Genomic DNA, 20,125 nt, shown 5'->3' on the forward strand with positions numbered 1-20,125 from the left:
AAATGCATTTTGTGTAAATGTTCTCCAAATTTTGGTTTTAAGTTTGTTAGGGCTATTTAGTCAAAGCAACATGTTGGAATTTTTATTTAAATAGATGTGCTATCTAGATGTTTAAATTATGTTTTGCCAAATTTACTATGGGTGGCATCTTAATTGCTTCTGTTTTTAACCAGATATTACAACACAGAAACACACAACTCATTTTCGGTTTGTTATCACATAATTCTTTCAACAGAGATCTTCTTTTATAACTTAGAATATTTTCCTCTTAAGCATGAGAGAGTAAAACATGGAGGTGTTTTTCACAGGAAAATATTTACTTACTTAACGTGTATGATAAAAATCTAAGTGTTTTATATTTTAATGTAAAAAATTAGTTGAGAATAAAGTAAAAAGCAAAAACATCCTGATAGCCCACTGCTAATCAATCTTTGAGCATCCAAGGTTTTTAAAAGGTTTAATATATTGACAAATATTCTTACCACTTCCCATTTTCAGCGTGTTGCTTACAAATTGAGAACACTTATGAATATGTAATAGCTCGATTCTGCACTGAGAAATGAAGCTTACCTTTGATCCAGAATTGAAAAGATCTAAGATGGAGAAGAGTGTCTACATTGATATTAACAAAAATTTTTTCTAAAATAACTGCAAGCTGTACTATTTTACTTGTTTTCTTTCCATTTTTATTCAAAATTATTTCTGAGAAAACCATGCCCAGAATGTAAGTCTTTAAGATGGGCATGATTATCTGCTTGACCCACGCTGGCTGAAGGGTTTTGTATTATTTTTAATCTTGTTCCTTTTAAATCTGTCCTGGAAATATGTTTGTCACTTGTGGGGAATGTTTCCTTTTTTCAGGCTCTTTGTTGAACTGAACTAGCATCACACCGACATTGTTCCAGTAAAAACTACAAAACCATTAGATCCTTTTGGGACACTTAACTCTAAATACTGAATTATATTTGAATAAATATTACCATGAAATACAGAAGATTTACATGCCAGCCAATGGTCCATTAATCTCAAATATTTCTAATCAACTCCCACAGCAAGAACATGAGAACAGCCCTAGCATTTGTGGTAGAGTCTGCCCGGTGGCATCTGCTGTCCTAGGAACCACCAGGGACCACACTCAGTTCCTCATTCGTTTGTTCAGTTTTTCTCTGCTGATGAAGGATCAGAGGGAAATAGAAAGCCAGTTATCATTAAACCTGTACTAGACTCAGCGACCTACCCAAACACTGGAAGCTGGATAGGTTCATGTTCTGGTTAACCAGATAATTTCCCAACCGTCTGCATTTCTTTGGCTGTTTAGACCTGCTCCTCTGTATGAATACTGGAAATGTTTTGTTCCACCAAGTTTTTAAAGCAGAAGTTTTAAATTTACGTTTCAGTAGTGTACACATTTGACAATGGAAATAAAAATCATCTTTGATGCACAGTTTAAAAACCACCTACCAGTCAGCTAAGATGGCAAATGTATTACACTAGAATAGAACTACTTATGCACTATTACAGCCCATGCTAGGAAACCAATCTGTATATTCAAAGCCAAAGGGTTTATGGATTGTTAAACTTTTATATGACACAAGACAGGCATTTAACATAAGTAGTAATGATCAAAACATTGAAATAAGTAATATTCAGAATGTGGATCAAAGAGCAGTTCTACAAGTTAGAAGTTCAGAGACAATTCTTTCTTTCTTGTACTTATTTATAATATTAAAACATAATATAAAATACGTGGTTACTACCTCTTTCTTCACCCATCAAAATACTGGAAAATTTTTTACTTTAAATTTTTGAAAATCAATCTCACAAGCATACATGGATAATTTAACATCTCTGGATACACGTCATGCACGCAGGCCTTAATTCACATGTATGTGATTAGACACCTTTTACCTAGGAATATCTGTCTTCCAACTGCTGCCCCTCAGCTGGGTGCTGCAGACCTTGAACTTCCTTCTTGCCCATCCTCTACTTACCATTTCAAGTGAGTGACAACCCAGGGGAGGAATTCTGGCCACTCCCCATCCCCACCTCCCACAGGCAGCAGCATCCCTCTTCACCTCCTGCCCCCATCCTGTCCCTTACCCCACATGCTCCACTCAAGCTTCTGTAACAGTTGCGGGGAGAGTCATTTATGTGGAGTTTTCCCATGAACGCTGCCGAATCTGACTTCAAATGTTTGCCAAGCCTTTGCCCTCTGCCTGGCAGATGCAGGAAGAATTCGTTCCCTGACGTCAACACCAGGGGGCAGTAGGGAGAAAAGGTGTGTGGTGTTTTTTGTTTTTGGCATAGGCTCTGGCAACTTGGTTCTGACCACTGTTGACATTTCAGATCCCCTACATTTAAATATGCTGTAGGGAACACGCCAAGAAATTTAACACCCATTTAGAGCACTGTTTTGCTGGGGAAACATGACTATATCTCAAAAATTCAACTTACTACTGAACCTTTAAAGCATAATTGTTAGTTGTAACCTGCCCAGGCAGTCCCCAGGTTACGAAGCTGTTCCTAAGTGTGTCTTTAAGTCCAATTTGTAGGTAAGTCAGAACAGGTGCACATGATTCTTATTTAACCTTACTTTATTGCAAAAAGGCTTAAAGCCTTTGCAATGATTTAGAAGCTGTAGTTCAGCAAGTGAAGGTGATTATGATAAAGAGGGGTCATGATGAGTAGGGGCTGGCTCAACCCTGTCAAAGTGAGGGCAAATTTACATAGCATCAAGGGGCCAGGAGGAGTTGTTGTCTGACCTTTGTAACCCAGGGACTGCCTGTATCTAAAATTATGCCACTTTAATAATGCAAGGACCCCCTTCCCATGTGTTCTAAAATCCTCTGTGTCCACCCACCCTCACCACATACAAAATTTAAGCAACCATTCTGATTTCTCATTTCCCTACAAGTAGTGGTACAGGGACTTAAACAGCCTTAGCTCTGTGAATTTGAAAAACGTGTGTTCTTCTGAGAAATGTTTCCACAGCAAATTCCCAATGTACCTGCACCTCCATTTTGGAAATGTCGATCCCTCAGCTCAAGAAAGCCTCCTCCAATTCAGTCCTTTGCTATTAAACTTTAAACTGGAAAAGGTATTTTCAGTTTGTGCTTCATGCAATCTCCTTGGTGGGATGCGAATGCTCCGGAAAGTAAACTAGGAGTTGGATGAGAGCTTCAGAGAGCAAGTGGCGGCACCAGGCTCTCCCCTGACTCAGTCCCTGCTCCACAGCTCGCTCCTGCGCTTCTGGCTACACCTGGCTCTTTCCGGAAGTTTGGAAACAAACAGGGCCAGCTTGTTTGAATCTTGCCAAAAGGTTTCAAGAGGGCTAAATTCTAAGGTTTTTCTGAATGCTTCACAGTAGATGCTCCAAAAGAAAATAATAATAATGACTGCAATCAATATTCCGAGTAATAGCCTAAAGTCAGCATTTTATCTGCTCAAAACTAGCAACTAGAGTTATGTCATCAAAAGCCCCCACTAATGAGGAAAACGACGATGCCAGAGAAGGATCAAAACCAATCAGCGGAAAACACAGTTTATGATCTAATTGTTGTGAAAATGTCCATTTTGGAAATTTTCATATAAAATTGGTAATGCCACGGAACTAAAGGCACTAAAGGAAGCGTCGTGTAAGCGTGGTGGACAGCCACAGCCTCAGTTTGGACACGGTCAGCCCATGACGCACAAAACCTCACTGTTCTATGCTTGCTCTTGAAAATCACATTACTTCAAAGTGTAGTAAGGTAGATTGACTTTTATTGAGGAATATTTTCATACTCACTAAATGGAATTAAACGTTTAAAATTCAGAAGGGACAAAAAATTACATGGCTCTTAGATGCTAGGTCAAACATGCAACATTTTATGAGTAACAGATTTAAACAGTGTAACTTTCCCTTCGTAAGTAACTTACTCAGAATCAAATTAGTACAATAGGAACACAAATATACCATCTATTACTCTTTAATCAGATTTTCATTTTACAGTATGTTTTTGTCAATGGGGCACATCAAAATGTTGAAACCTGACAGAAATACATTTTTTTTTCACAACATACCATTGGAGGGAGGAAAGCATTAGCCACGTTCCTACAACATGAAGGTGGAAACGATACCTAAACTCTCTTAGTCCGTTCCTCTGGGGAGCTCACTGTGAATATTGCCAGTCACATCCATTCTGCTTAAACGAGACTTTGAAAAAACCCACATTTACATGTGACCATTTGTTCCTAAAGCGTGCCCACTCTCCCACTCCACTGGCAGGAGTGTTCTGAACTTTCCTCTGAGGTGGCTGGTGCCTGGGTAACGCAGAGACAGGCTGCCCCACGCAGAGCGCAGGAGCACTGTCCCGTGACGAACAGCACACTCGGTGGCCCCGTGAACTAACCTGCTGCAGGAGTCCGCACCGGAAGCAGACCATGCCTACGATAGCGTAATTGGGGGAAACTGCCCCAGAGCATTCTGGGTCTGCACCGCCAAGCGGCGGCCTCTGAAGCACAGGAACAGATGGCGCTGGGCCAAGTGTACCGATCAGTCCTCCTCCGCCCCACTCCAACCGTGACAGGTCATCGTAGCCCGGGCCAAGGGCCACACCCCCTTCCTCCAGTTCAACCTGGCTCTGTCCTGAATAGTTGAGGGGGGCAGCGCTGGGGGACAAAAGAGCTAAAACTGCCCTTTGGGTGCACTGACGGGATTAAGGAGCCGCAATGCCCTTACCTCTGGAATACCACGGCAGTGTCTGACATCCCGACAAGTCTGGGCTGTGGCTTTGAGTGAGAAGATAAAACCGTTACTGAGGATTCCCTTCTTTCAACCCAAAGAAAATAAAGCCCCTTCAAGGTTTCTCATAATGATAATATAAACCTTTTATTTGTAGAAAAAAGAATAAAGGTTTAGGCCAAAGAATCCCAAGGAAACAGAGTCCCCAAGGGTGCCAGGCCCTGGATTCCCCAGGGAAAACTCTGGAGCTCAGGCTCCAGGCCCAAAGCCCCCCCACGGTCCCAGCGTCCCAGTCTGAGTGGGTAACACTGCACGTCTGTAAGGACCTACGGCACCCGACTTCGCCCTCACTCCACACCTGCTCTCAGCCCAGTCGTCCTACGTGCTCTGAAGCCTCACCTCGCCCACGCACTCCTGAAACAAGCCCGTTGTTATTACTGATACTGTTCTTCTATAAAACAACACATATATAAAAGCTCAGATTTATTCCTTTGGGGAAAAAAGTGCTTAAAACCAACATATGCAATTGTTTTTCACTTCATGTTCAACCAATCAAATCAAACTCATTTACATTTATGAATAATACTGAAACAACAGTGAATCTGATTATCCTCTTACATTTTAAGTAGTGTGCCTTCATTCCCAACTTTTCCTTTTATGTTCAACTGACTTAATTCAGTGGCTTAGTGAACTGAGCTCTTGCCTGAAAAATATACAAGTTAAAAATATATAGAATTTTTAGGATAAAAAATTTTCTGAATATAAAAAATGCTTTTTAAGTTTTAAAATAATACCTTTGGGATTCTCTTTATACTTTTGGGTTTGATGACTAAACCTTAAGTACCCGCGGTGTTTTTAAAATAACAAAGATAGTAGCATGGCTTTAAATACAAAGTTATACAGGAACCAGTGAGACCTGTGGGTTATTCTCATGGAAAAGTTTTGTCTCCTGCTTAAGAAAACCCTCAATATTTCAGTCATAAAATAAACTTCATTATCAAAAACTACCTTTAGAAATCTACACACTTTAATGATTGCCAGAATCGCCCAGCATAGCTTCAGGAAAACAGAGAACTGTCCAGAAGGAACAGCCTCCACGGCCTGTGCAAGTCCTGCAAACCTGCCAGCGCCAGCAGGGGGCGCCCCGGGCCCGGCGGCAGCACCGTTCCCGGCTTCCGGCTCCCCCTCCGCCTGGTGCGTTGCATAGTCCCCTTGTGCCCTGCCGCTCATACTGCACCGTCCGTGTCCATGCACGCTCTGTGCGTGAATCAACCGCTGAGGAGGCAGTACGGGTCAGGCAGGCACTTCTCCTTTCTGGAGCTGTAAACGCTGCAGTGGTCGGGTCCCCTGACGGCAGCTGCAGGAGCTCAGATGAGCCTGGAGCTCTTCAGGAACTGAATGAGGACTCTGTACACAAACGTGTACTGGCAGAGGGTCTGCACCATCATCATCCTCTGCCCCCGCAGCCTGTCCAGCACTCTGGGCATGTCCAGCACCTAGACGGTGAGAAAGGCAATGAAGGCTACGCCCTTCCGGGGGGCGGGGGGCGCTCAGGGAGCTAGAGGCGCTGGCTCCAGCAGAATTCTGTTAGGAGGTGGACAGGCTGGAACGCCCTCAGCATCCCCTACAATAAAAACCCCACAGCCCATTCTGACCAGTTCTAACTACAATTAAACTCTCCCTGCGGGTTAGTTCTTCACCACGCCCTGCGGACAGCTCACCGACTTTGTCTTGTTGGACATAATAACCACATCCCACCAAATACCCAAATCCCGCAGAAATGCAGCATGCTAAGTGCCGTTGGTACCTCGCTCAGCAGTCCCCGCGAGGGCTGTGCCCAGCGCTAGGACCCGTGAAGTGGGATGAGCTGTTCCGGGAACAAAGGTTCCGAGGTCAAATTTGAAAAACACTAGGTAAAGCGACACTGAACAGCTTTACTTGTACTCACGGTGACCCCTTGGGCCGGAGCAGACCTGCCCCCAACGGCTTGCTGGGCTGCACTCTTCCTGGCAGCAGCTTGCCAGGTCTCTCTCCCACAGAGCTGCTGGGTGGGTTTGAACCACCAGCCTTTTGGTCAAGGCGGAGCACTTAACCATTTGCACCAGCAGGGCTCCTAGGTACTTAACAACTTCCACAGTCCGACTTCTCAAATTACAGTCTAGTCTTTGTGGAAATGTCCACTTCTTTTACGTGCTAATACCCACTGCCATCCAGCTGATTCTGGCTCCTAGTGACCCTACAGAACAGAGTGGAGCTCCCCCACAGGGTTTCCAAGGCTGTAAATCATTACAGAAGCAGACTGCCTACCTCATCTTTTCCCCACAGAGTGACTGCTGGGTTTGAACTGCCAGCCTTTTGATTAGAAGCTGAAGCCACTATGCCCCCAGAGCTCCAAGTATGCTAACAGGTCCTGTTAGCTTTTTGGTCAGGTAACAAGGAATGACACTTGAGGCCGCCAAGTCCAAGGAAATTGGTTCAAAAATAACAATTAGGTTGCTACATCCCCCTCCTTCCCAGCATGTCTCCATTCCACTTCTGCTGCCACCAAAAAAGCGAGTCTTAACGTAAAAAATAATCACCTCATTGTGTTCCAGGCAGGCAATCATTATCTCGGCCAAAATGACGACACCAGTCCTCCCTACTCCAGCACTGCAGTGGACCAGTAACGGAGGGCTGGGGCTTTTGGGTTCACCTGTACTATTTGTATGGCGTCGGACAGACTGGATCTCTTCAAGGTATGCTGTGCAGTCAATAAAACAGAAAACACAGGGGATTAGGAATTATCAAAACGACAACTCAATTTTCAGATCCCCTCCACTGACTGAGAAGATATCAGATAAAGAGCTCAGGTGCCACTTAGTCGCCCCCAGTCACTAGGTGACAGTGAGTGATCTTGGGCACGTCACTGACAGACTGGACTGCCACCTTCTCATCTACAAAATGGAACGGAGTCCAGGCTCAGCCAGAGTCACTTACACAGCACTCGATGTACTACCAAACTACACTTCTGAAAAAGTCTTACATTAGCGCTCTTATGTTGGTCTCTCCTTTAAAATAAGCCCAAAGCTTATGCCAGACAACCTGAAGGAAATAATTTCAGAAAGCTAAGGCCTCCTCTCTGCCCAATTTACTGCCTCCAGAGGCACTGTCTTGGGAACTAGGATACTTACATAAAAATCCCTTGAGGTCCTCGGGACAGCCATGCTCAGGCCAGTCTGTGTACTGGAGATGCCACACTGTCCTCTCCTGCCCCGTGAGAAGGTGCTTCATCTTCAAGCCCGTGGTGGCATAGCAGCCAGAGTCTGTGCGGAACCGGGTGGTGATCTTAAACCTCCCATAGGTGACGGTGTTGTGCCTGGAACCAAGCCGTGGCCAGTACCTGAAGCTCTTCTCTCTTCCACCCTCCTTTGAAAGACAAGGACACACAGACAGCACTTCTGAAATCTAGAGATGCCATGCTACCCTGCCTTTTCCGTAAAGAAAGGTCTGGACTCTACACCATTCGGAGAGCAGGCTCACCTCCTCTGCTGTCACCATTGCTATGATGGCAACTCCCTGCTCCCACACCATCTGCCAAAAATCCTGACACGTGTTCTGTAGGGGCCCCTGCGTGGCAATGTAGTCCCACTCGATTCCACTGACAGAGACCTGAAATGAGAAAAGGTACGAGACGTACAGACAGAGACACGCAGCTGTTTGTCACCATCGCGTCAGTTCCTCTTCTCGGAGACCCACGTGTGTGGATGGGATGGCTCCAGAGGGTGTTCACGACTCCGGCCTTTCCGAAGCCGACCATCGGGCCGACCTCTGAGAGGCTACCTCTGAGTGAGTACTACCAAAACAAGTGAACTGATTCAGAGAGGTCACAGAGGCAGTATATGAATTCATAGTACCTAAGTTTATAAAGATGTCAGTAATGGATTAAGTGGCTTGCCTGTAGTAAGAATTCAATAAATAGTTGCTACAGCTGTTGCTATGGTGGTGGTTTACAAATACCAACATGGCAATACCTCAAACTTCCAACATGATTTCTCCTCCCGAAATATTAAACACGATAGAAAAAAAGTATTAACAACTAAGCCAAAGTCTAAGTTACACAGCCAGTTCCTGGGGGGTGGGGCAGGGGGTGGAGAAAGTCTTCCGGCTTCAGGTAGTCTCACCTGTGACCCTCTGGAGTCAAGGTCCCCCTCCACACTAAGTCTGCGACCTGGGAGTGCGCATCCTTGACAACAGTCGGATTTACAGCCAGGGGACCTGGGTTCAATCTGGGCTCCACCATTATGAAGTAACTATAGGAACTGTTTTCTTCTTTCTCACTTGAGTCATTAATAATTTTTTAGAAAACCTTTTATGTGATAAAAGTTTACAGAGAAAATTGGGTTTTCATTCAACAGTTCATACACATTTTGTTTTGTGACACTGCCTGCCATCCCCACAATGTAACAGCGCTCTTCCCATTTCTTCCCTCTGATTACTACTTCCAGTTATCCCTCTTTCCTATCCCTTCCTGCCTTCCAAGCTTTATGCCTTGCAAATGCTGAAGTTTTCATCTTGTAAAGTTGATTGCTCTAAGGGGTACGCACTTCCCAGGTGTTACTGTTCATCTCACAGGCCCGTCCACTGTTTAGCTAAAAGTTGAGTCATGGGGGTAAGTTCAGTCTCGGGGACTGCTTGCTGAGTGCCCACTACACGTTAAACCAGGCCTTTGCCCTCCCCCTCGCCCCAATCAAGCCTCTGCACCCACTCAAAGAGCACCACGTAGTGGCAGGCACCACGATGGGCACCAGTTACAGCACGGACAGGAACTAGGAAGGGAATGTCTAAAGGGCAGCCGGGAGGAGAGGCATCATCAGGATCTAGAGGTAAGTAAAGGGAGGTGGCACAGCTGTTAGTGGTGGAACCAGGAGGCAGGCCCCGCCTACCCAGTTCTGAAGCTCACGCCCTTCCTGCTGTTCTTCTGGTCGCCCCAGAAGATGCGGAAACATCATTGTAGAAGTACCTATTACCATTCCGTCATGAGACACAGGGAGGACTGACTTAAAAGAAAAAGCTCAGTTTTTAAACAAATTCTTTCTATATTAAAAAACAAAACAGTATGAGCCCAGCATCCCAAAGACCATCAAAGAATGCGGCCAGTCACAGGCTTTTAAAATTCTCACGTGTCAAAAGAGTCACGTCCCCAGGCTGCATGAGCAGAGAGCAGGCTGGTGGACAGGAGGTGGCACCTGGCCGTACTCGGCCACCTGCTGCGAATCTGCACGTTCTCCGTCCACGGCTGTGACTTTACCCCAGTTAACCAGCATTGACTATTTCTAGGAAAGAACCGCTTCTTCTGAAAACAAAATGATGTTTTGAAGAATGACTACAGGTAAGATGCCAAGAGAACACACGGCACCTTCAGAAATAACAGCTTTGATGAACACCATCAAAGCCCCAAATGCTTTGTGTGTAAATGAAGGGAGGGCTGTGATGTGGGAAAAACCAGCAACTGGGCTGCTCACCAGAGACACCACAAGGCAGCACAGAGGCCTCCAGCTGCAGAAAGGCAGCGTCAAAACCCAGGCGAGTAAGTGGCCCCTGCACCCGGGAATGAAGCAGGCATCATGTGGACAGGGGGCTACGGCTCCAGTCCTGTTGGGCGAGCCCTTCTTATCTGGCACTGGAGCAAGGATTTCCCAGCTCAAACACAGACTTTTTCACAACAGTTCGAAACTGAGCTGTGTTTAGAACCAGACATGAATGTAACTGTTACCATCCTTGTAACTTAGCTCAAAACTGCATGTGCCTTTTGCTCTAAACATTCCTCTCACCTTAATATGTGACGCATTGATGTAACCAGTATTGTTTTCTTTAGTTGGGACCAGCTCCACTCTGGCATCGTCGTATGGAAGGACATCTTGGAATCGGTTTCTTTCCGCATTTTCAGGGAGCCGTGCCGTTGAGCATTCCCCATCCACTAGCCGTTTTTTAAGAATTCTTTCATATTCTGTGAATACCATTCCCTGTTCTAACCGCTGTTCCAAAATTTTACACTGAAATATAGAACATGTGGAATAATGTGAGTATAGTTCCCACACATTCCAGCCACATTTGACGTTACATCTGAAATCTTATTTTCTGCTTCAAGTTTCATATTAGTCTAATGTGGCAAGTTCTGGGTGAAACCAAAACTAAAACTTGAAATTTTAACAAGTAGAGTTAAAAAGAACAAAAGAAATAATCTTACTGATGAGAAACATCATTTAAAATTCTACTGGAATTTTCCAGCTGAAAATTGGCCCAGAGCAATTCGTTGGATTCATTTTCTCTAAGTCTCCAGTGAATCACGATATCCTTAAGAAACAGTTTGCCTGGAGAACAGCAACTCTAGAGTAGGCTAACCACCTCCAACCTCTCTGAATAAATTCTTCATGTTATGTTTCATGATCTATAAAAAACTGAAAACAGTAGTAAATATTGGAAACCACTTCCAAGATCCAAATGTGAGCAAGCAAATTCATTTTTGTTCAGCATAATTCATGCTTGCCTGTCTCCAACGTAATAAGATCTCTTAGAAAATACATCTCAATCTTAAAGGAAGTTGTGAAAAATTTAGTAACTGTTTACTCTTGGGACAGATTTTCTGCATAATGAAAACAGTGTCTGTTTTCTTTCCCATGAATACTCATATGCACTTGTAGGTTTCTTCAAACTTTAAAACCATCAATAAATCAAGACTGCCACAAATAGCTGGAAGAAGGTAAACACCATTGACAAACAAACAAAATTAATCAACATTCCAGCCTGAAATGATTGATTAAGACATTGGCTATAAATTTACTCCAATTCTGAAGCCCAGATTATAAAAGTCCTTAACATTCATTATAATTATTAAACATATTAGAAACCCTACTAGAACTACCAGTATGTTGCTGACAGTCCCCAGGCAGACCTAATGTCCACTGCTGCATACATACCCTCTCATCATTGGTTGCTCTGGTAACCACTTCCTTTCCTTCATCAGGTAAAGGTAATCGAGACAGAGAGAGTCCATTGAGAGCGGCCAACTTCAGTGGACCAAGTTTTTTTGCATCGACGCGACTCTTTTTCATTCCCTGTAAAATATTTATATGTACCTATGAAATGAGCACAATACAACCCCTCTGCCAACAAACCTCTGTGGACTGAAGGCTGGGAAGAACTAGAGGGAGTGTTTTGCCTGCCAACAAGCACACAGAGATTCCACGCCTTCACACAGTTGTTTAACAAACATTAAGAAGAAGACATTCCTTTCAAGGCCAAAGCCCTGATAAGTCTTCCAGATACCAGGTTTTGAAGGGTAATTGGTTACAAGGCTCTGCTGTAAGGAGGTGAGGCTCCAGGCAGGCAGCATTCCTTCACAGTTGCAACACATGACACAGAAAATCAGCCACGGTCACTTGAGATTAATGTACTTTTGCAATTTTGAGAAACAAATTCTTTAAATCATCCTGAACAGACGAAATACTCTCAGAGGCAGCTCTGTGTATTGTTTCCCAGAGTCCGTATTCTACATTCTACTGCAGGCTAGTGTGACCTGGATTGGATTACTATACCTCTCAGAGCTGCCAGGTTTTTAAACCAGGAAATACAACAGGAGTAAAATCACCACCACGACACCAGGAGGACAGGGGCTACAAGAAAGTGCCCACGGACATCTGTCTCCTGAAAACAGGTGCTTCCTAAAATTATTATTAAAGCTGATTATTTTCCTCTCTAAGGCAAATAAACCTAAGAGTACTAACTCTTCTTAGATGGTCTACACCTCCCGGGAAGCCATAAGAATTATAATGAGAGTAACCCCAATATGGAAAAAGGAGCTCTGGTGGCACAGTGGCTGAAACACTTGGCTGAAAACAAAAAGGTCAGTGGTTCGAACCCACCAGCCACTCCATTGGAGAAAGATGAAGCAGTCTGTTTTCATAAAGATTCATAGCGTTGGAAACCCTGTAGGGCAGTTCTACACTGCCGTATTGGGTTGCTATGAGTCAAAATCGGCTTGATGACAGTGGGTTTGATTTGTTTAACCCAGATGGAATGAACTCGTTTTCTCAGCTGTCTCATAAACCAATCAGCATCGCTCTAGAGGGCCCACGAAAGAGGAAGCCTCAGCTGGATGGATTATCACAGTGACGGCAACAATGGGCTCAAGCAGAGCGACTACTGTCGGGCAGAGAACAAGATGGTGTTCCCTTCTGCTGTACACGGGGCCACCGTGAGTCGGAGCAGACTTGATGGCACCTAACAACAACACAATAATCAGGCCAGAAAAAGATACAAGACTCCAGGATCAAGATAATGGAGCAAGAACAAAAGGAAAAGGCATTTAGGTAAAAAAAACAAGAAGTTCTATAAAATTGTTGCTATAATTGGAGAACGATTGGTACCTAGCTTGAAAAGAAAAGCTTGAATTACTTTTTTCTTTTTCTAATAATATTTTATTGAGTTTTTGGTGAAGGGTTACATAGCAAGTTAGCTTCCTATGGTGCAGTGAGGAAGCTCTGGTAGCATAGTGCCTAAGGCACTTGACTGCTCACCAGAAGGCTGGCGCTTCAAACCCACCAGCCACTCCTCAGAAGGAAGGTTGGGCAATCTACATCTGTGGTGATACTGCCTCGGAAACCCAAGGAGGGGTCGCTGTGAGTTGGGTCCGACTTGAGACTTGACGGCACATAACAACAACAACAAATAGTGCAGTGAATTACTTGGTCTGGTTCTTCCAGTCATGGTCTTTGTGACTCCCACCAGATTACTGGGTGGAACTATGCAAACACAGGGGCTTGTGGTCCACCCAGGGGACCGGACAGCTTATTAGTAATGTAAATAAGGTACATGTTGCCTTTGTGGGGGTGGGACCATGCAAATAAGGAACCCTAAGGTGGTGACTAGGCAGTTTTGTCATCACTAGGCTTAAAATGAGCCTGCCCAGGGGCAGAAAAGGGGGGGAATCTCACTACCACCACGACAGGGAAGAGCCAAGAGTAGAGCACTTCCTTGGGCTCAAGATCCCTCCTCTGAGATGGCGGAGTCAGCAGAGAGACCGCAGCAGCAGAGATGGCAAGAGACAGAGTGGCAGGCTTGCCGGCTCATGGAACGAGAAAGCTGGAGTGCCTTTGGGCAGGAGGCTTGCTGGCAGAGTGGGGTGCACCTATCAGCAGAAGTAAAAGAGTTTTGTCACACTTGCCCAAGCAGGGCAGAGGCCAGGCCAAGAGGCCCTGGGCCAAAGAGAGGCGTGCCTCTGTGCATAGCTGAGGGGAGGCCATCCTGATCGAAGAATTGGATCCTGAGCTTTCCTGAACGTGAACTGTAACCTACTGCTTCCCCAATAAACCCTATAATCATGAGCATTGTCTGAGAATTCTTTGTGGCCATTGCAATGAATTACTAAACCCGGCAGAGAAGTAGTGAGGGATGGTTGGTGTCAGAGTTGGTAAAAAGGTTGGAGGGTGGCGGCATGTCTGGCCTCATAGGAATTATTTAAGCCACAGGCTGCCGAAGGTGATTCTGTCTCCCCGCCATGAGGCTAGAGGTCAGAGCATGCCGCCCCGTCCCTTTAGCAGTTTCCCTTTAACAATTTCCACAGATATTGCTCAGTGACATTAGCTACATTTATCACAATGTGTCAACATTCTCTGTAACTGTGTTCTGAATAAATTTTAACTTTGTAATTCACACTTTAAAATGAGCTCTCTACATAATGAGATCTAGACTGGGAATGGCTGGAGTCCTAGGTTACATTCCCAGTCCAGACTGTAACTGATCAAATATTTAGGTAGGTCACTTTTCCTGGCTATATCTCAGGCAGACAGAGAGATGGACAGACAGACACATAGACTAAAGAGTTCCTACTTAGGCCACATTTCCTGTGCCCATGTGTCCTGAAAACAGTGGTGGGCTAGTAAATGTTTAACAACCGACTCTGTAGGAGAAAAAGTTCTGATATGAAGTGTCTGCCCATTTCTATGGCGTAAATACTCCCACCATGTCTGACTTCAAACTACCAGTGTGATTACCAACTGGCTTGCAAACTTCCTAAAACTGTTATCGGTCAGCTCTCACCAGTGTGAGCTGGCTCTAGTACATCACTGTTGGAAAATAACTCAAAATGTCCCATATGGATAAGCTAGATGAAGGTGACTGGTTATCAGGTCAGGTCTCAAAAGCCAGTATTTGATGAATGTTGTATATACTCCAAACTAGCCTCAGATGCCCCTAAACAACCCTTAGAGCACACAGGACATCATTTTAAATACATTTCCTGCACAGTGATTTCTTATGTAAGAATCACCCTCCAAGAGTAAAGGGTGCAGTAAGAGAAATCTTTATGTAGCCACACCAGCACTCACACTTCTGCCTTTAAGATACAAGTCCCTGGAGGTGCAGATGGGTAAAGAATTTTAAAATGTTCCTGTTTGTCAGCATTTATCCTACTTTTATTTTTAACCATTAAGCCTCTATAGCCTTAATTCACATTAGTATATCTGTTGTAACGATTAAACAGGATAACGGTAACCCTATGTTACCAGCTTAGTGGGAGATCAGGGTCTTCAACTCTTGGGAAGTCAGTAAGTTAATATATGACAAAACCTCAGAGTAATAAGGTAATATTTACTGAGCATATTGTATACGCCAGGACCTTGTTTCATTCCCCCAACAAGTGTTTGCGGTCATTCCACTTTACAGATGAGAAAACTGAGTCACAGAGAAATCAAATATCTTGCCCAAGGTGACAAAGCTACTTCTTGTATAAGGTAATCAGTGGTGAAACAATAAATACAATCTTTCATGAAGATCAGTTATTCAGCATCACAGAATTGAGACAGCATTTTTTCATGCTTGATGTGGTGCAGTGAATTACTTACTATGGCCCTTCTAGCCATGGTCCTCCATTTTGTAATGTGTTGTAAATCCTAGCAAGTTGTCTATTATGTTAATGACACAAGACTGGAGTCACCACCTTTCATCACCTTACTGAAGTCACACCCTTGCTAGAGTGACACCTTTTATCTTACAAGAGATAAGAGAGAGGAAAGGGGCAAGGGCGATCTCCTTACCACCAAGAAGAGAAGGGAGCAGAGCATGCCCTTTGGACCTGGATTCCCTGTGCTAGGAGCCTCCTAGACCCAGGAGTCAGAGAGAGAGAGAGAGAGCACTGTTAACACTGGAGAGACGGCGAGAAGTGGTGGCAGACAAACGGTGGCAGCAAAGGCAGCAGAACCAAGAGACTGGCAGGAGATGGCATGGTGGACTTGCTGGCCCGTGGAGGATGAAAGCTGAGTGCCTTCGGGCAGGAGACATGCTGGCAGAGTGGGTACCTCTGGGCACTTAATCCACAGAGCTAAAAGAACTCCGTAACAAGACAGAAGCCTGCTCATGGCATGCTGAGAAGAGACTGTCTTGATTGAAGAACTGTGTCCCGAGTCATTTCTGATCTTGAACTGTAACCTGTTACATTTCCCTAATAAGCCCCATGGGAGCTCTGGTAGCATAGTGGCTAAGGCACTTGACTGCTAACCAGAAGGCTGGCGGTTCAAACCCACCAGCCACTCCTCGGAAGGAAGGTTGGGCAATCCTACTTCCGTAGTGATACTGCCTCGGAAACCCAAGGAGGGGTCGCTATGAGTCAGGGCTGACTCGACGGCACATAACAACAACAACAACAACAATAAGCCCCATAATCATGAGCATTGTCTGTGAGTTCTGTGTGTCCACTGCAACAAATTATTGAACCTAGCAGAAAGTATGGCAGGAGGGATGGCTGGTGTCAGAATTGGTAAAAAAAGATTGAGGCTGGAGGCATGTCTGACCTCCACCTCACAGGAATCAGCTTGGCCTGACTCTGATGGTGATCCTCCCTCCTCCCCCTGGTAAGTCCTGTTTTACACTTAACTTCCTGGGGCCTTAACATAATACCATAAGGCAGGCAGTGCAGGGGCAATCATGTCCATGACACAGACCCAGAAGGCAAGGTTCTGGTAAATGAAGGGGCTGCCCAGTGAGCAGACAACCAGCACATGGCAGGGTCTAGACTCAGACTCACATTTTCAAATCTTAGGTCCTATGTTTTCTTGCCTTGACCACACCTGCCATATGCATTCTTTGAAGAGACTCTCTCATGCAGAAAGCAGGGGACTAAAAATATAATACCAGCATAGAGTTATCTTAATATTGTAGGTCTTCAAAATCAATGAGAAAGAAAATTTGTAATTCCACAGAACCAAACTGTTCAAAGTCTTGGAGTTTAGCTAAACTTGACCAGGAGCCATTCAGAACATACAGGGACAAAATAAGCTTGAATAGAAGTCTGTACTCAGTATCTTTGGGGACTAGATGTGGGTAACATATAACAATGATGGGCAGTTCTTGATGGAATGGAGGAGGGTTAACTGGGCCCTGTCTGAGCAGCTCAGGAACGCGGGTGGAGTTACTTTGGAAGACGCACCCCACCCTGAGTCACTGATCATGAGCCCATATTCTCAAGCTCAGCCAATCTGAGACACACTGGCCTTTGCTGTTCAGGCAGCTGACCCAAATCATCCCCCACAAGAATGAAAAACAAACTCAAAATTCTGACCCAAAGTGATGAAAACAAACACATTTAATAATCCATGGGACTTCTGTAAGCAGCTTTAGTCTATGTCCACTGCTCTACTTCATAAACTCCTATCAGCTTCTGTGTTTTGCCTGCTTATGAAAGGTGTGCCAGCATCGTAGAAGATTGAACGTACCAGGCCAGAACCCCACTTGAGAGATGGGCCCTGCGGTCTAACTATGCAGTCTGCCAGAGATGTCCTGGCCGCCAAGACACTGAGAGATGGGCCCTGGAGGTGCGGGAGCATCCTGGCCACAAGGACATTGAGAGATGGGCCCCAGGGATGCAGGAGTATCCTGGCCACCAGGATACTGGCAGCGAAGGCAACAGGGCAGCACATGGAGACAGAATGGATGCACAGATCACGTTCACAGGGCTGAAGTGCAGGGCAGGGGGAGCAGAGGGCTGTAGGCTGAGGAGAGGAAGCCTGCATCCACCACAAGATGAGAGAGAACACGTTTGCATGACACAGCCACAAGGGCTTGGCCAAAGGTTGGGGACTCAAGGTTAAAAAGTTTCCATGGAAAGACAGACTTAGTCAAACAAGCATTACTTAACAGAATTTCATATAGGGTACACTGACTGCAAAGCAGTGGAGAAGTAGAGAAAATCAGAGAACAGGTGGCAAAGATAAGTATGGGTTTAAAATCCCAGTTCAGTCACTAGTTGTACGACCATGGGCAAGTTACTTAATCTGTGAGTCCTCGTCTCCAGAAAGGAAAGAGTGATAGGCTGGTTGTAAACAAGGGGAAAGGAGATGGTGTGCTCGGCATACAGTAATGCTGTCACATTCTCTTCTCAAACTTGGCTTCAAAAAGCTAACAAGTGTGGGCTCACAGTCTTTCCAGGAGCTTTCCTTGTATTCCCAGTTCACTGAGCCTTTCTTACAAGGGACCTGGTGCTCTTGGGTTTTTCGCTTTGATAAAGTGTTACCTTCTCAAGTACAGCTAGAAATTCCAGAATCACTGTCCAGCCTATAGGGGTAATGGCGGAGCATCTTTAGCTGTATCCACAGGAACTCTGACTTTGAGAATCACATAAGTAACCAGGAACACGTCCCCAGGTGTCCCTCAGACAGAGGAAATGCGGCCAGGGGCTGCTGCATCACCACAGGGCACTTTCGGTGGGTCACTGGCAAAGGCATCTTAGCCTTAGTCATGAAATCTCCATTTCCTTTAACACTGCACTGATAAACCCGCACTCATTCCTTCCTTTCCATTCCCCATGCTTCTAGAATTCTAATGGATCCCTATCGTTTCCGTAGATAAAACTAAAATGGGTTTAAAACAAGACAAAAACAGTGAAATGTTAGAGGATGAACTAAGTTAAAAGAAAGGAGAAAAGAAGCTGAAAACAGGACTTCCAGTAAGATGAAGGAATAGGCAGACAAGAGACAGAGACCCTCTTCAACAAAGAAGAGAAATCAACTGACAGAGATACAGAAGACAATCCCGGAGCCCTGAGCTTTGAAAGAAACTATACAGAAATGAATTAGGCACCAACTAGTGGAAAAACCTGAACAAAAACAATGAGTACAGACACGGTCGGAGTTGCGGACTATCAGCTACTCTGACGGGACCAACAGCCTGAATGTTTCCAAGTGGTGTTGGGACCTGAGAATTGACGTGAAGATCAGCCCTGGTCACCAAGGGCTGCAGGGATGACTGCACTGGTGGCCTATGACTAGGAAGGGAAACAGCAAGGAGGGAGACAACCTGAGCTGTGGACTTTCCGCTGTCTGGAGGGTGCAGCCATTTGATTGTTTACACACAGCAGCCATTTTGGATATTTAAAGTGACTGAGGGTATAGCCATTTTGAATGTTTATAAATGGCAGCCATTTTGGATATTTAAAGTGACGGAGGGTGCAGACACTTTGAATGTTTACAAGTGGCAACCATTTTGGATTTCAAAGTGATAGCATTCTTTCGGATTCCAGGGACCTAAGAATAGGCTCTGTTTGCCAAGGTCGGCAGGGACATACAAGAGGCATATAATGGGAAAGGAGACAGGTGGTGAGTGTATAAGTGCTGTCAACTAGTGAACAGAGGAGCACAGTACAGTGCCCTGCTTGCACAGATAACATAAAAAGAAAATGAAAATCATAGGCCAAGTCACTCCAACATACAATCACCAATTAAATATAAACACAAAAATGTCACAATGCCTCAGAGACAGCAGTGCATCACAGACCACACAAAGAAGCAAGATAAAGCAGGGAAAACAAGGGACCAGGATACAGACCCAAAACACACCCCTGGGGAAGATGCAGCATTGGAACTCCCTAGTAAGGAATTCAAAAGAATTACATTTAGGTATCTTCAACGAATTGAGAGACAGATCAAGGAAAACACAGAGAAAACCCTAAAACAATTTCTTCAAAAGACAATACAAGAAAAAAATGACAAAATAAATGAAAAATTAGAAATGACACAAAATCTACACGCAGAAATCCAGAAGATTAATGCTAAATTTTCAGAAATAGGTAAGACATTGAATGGGCAAAGGAGCAGAATTGAATCAATGGAAGACAGAATTAGGGAGATTGAAGGCAAATACCTGAACACTTCTTTGGAAAGGGATCAATCAGAAAAAAGATCAAAACAAAATGAAGAAAGCCTAAGCTCATGTGGGATACCATCACATACCTATGTGTAACTGGAATTCCAGAACAGGAAGAGAAAAATAAAGCCACAGAGAAAATTGTCAAAGATTTGTTGGAAGAAATTTTCCTAGTATGATGAAAGATTAGAATATATCCGTTCAGGAAGTCCAACAAACACCAAACAGGAT

The 20,125-nt window shown here is 44.6% G+C and overlaps 1 protein-coding gene across 1 annotated transcript in view; it reads right to left on the minus strand.

Moving 5' to 3' along the window:
- Window positions 1–6,090: 6,090 nt before the first annotated feature.
- Window positions 6,091–20,125, minus strand: part of PTPN21 (protein tyrosine phosphatase non-receptor type 21) — a 122,474-nt gene continuing 108,439 nt past the window's right edge. The window contains exons 13-18 of the mRNA XM_007957408.1: window positions 11,680–11,817; window positions 10,534–10,755; window positions 8,243–8,371; window positions 7,894–8,128; window positions 7,303–7,463; window positions 6,091–6,219 (exon numbers count right to left, since the gene is read on the minus strand). Coding sequence (XP_007955599.1) covers window positions 6,091–6,219; window positions 7,303–7,463; window positions 7,894–8,128; window positions 8,243–8,371; window positions 10,534–10,755; window positions 11,680–11,817 — 1,014 coding nt within the window. The remainder of the gene's footprint in view (window positions 6,220–7,302; window positions 7,464–7,893; window positions 8,129–8,242; window positions 8,372–10,533; window positions 10,756–11,679; window positions 11,818–20,125) is intronic.

This window comes from Orycteropus afer, unplaced genomic scaffold (assembly GCF_000298275.1).
Source record: "Orycteropus afer afer isolate SDZICR_OR568_19922 unplaced genomic scaffold, OryAfe1.0 scaffold00745, whole genome shotgun sequence".
Taxonomy (NCBI): Eukaryota; Metazoa; Chordata; class Mammalia; order Tubulidentata; family Orycteropodidae; genus Orycteropus; species Orycteropus afer.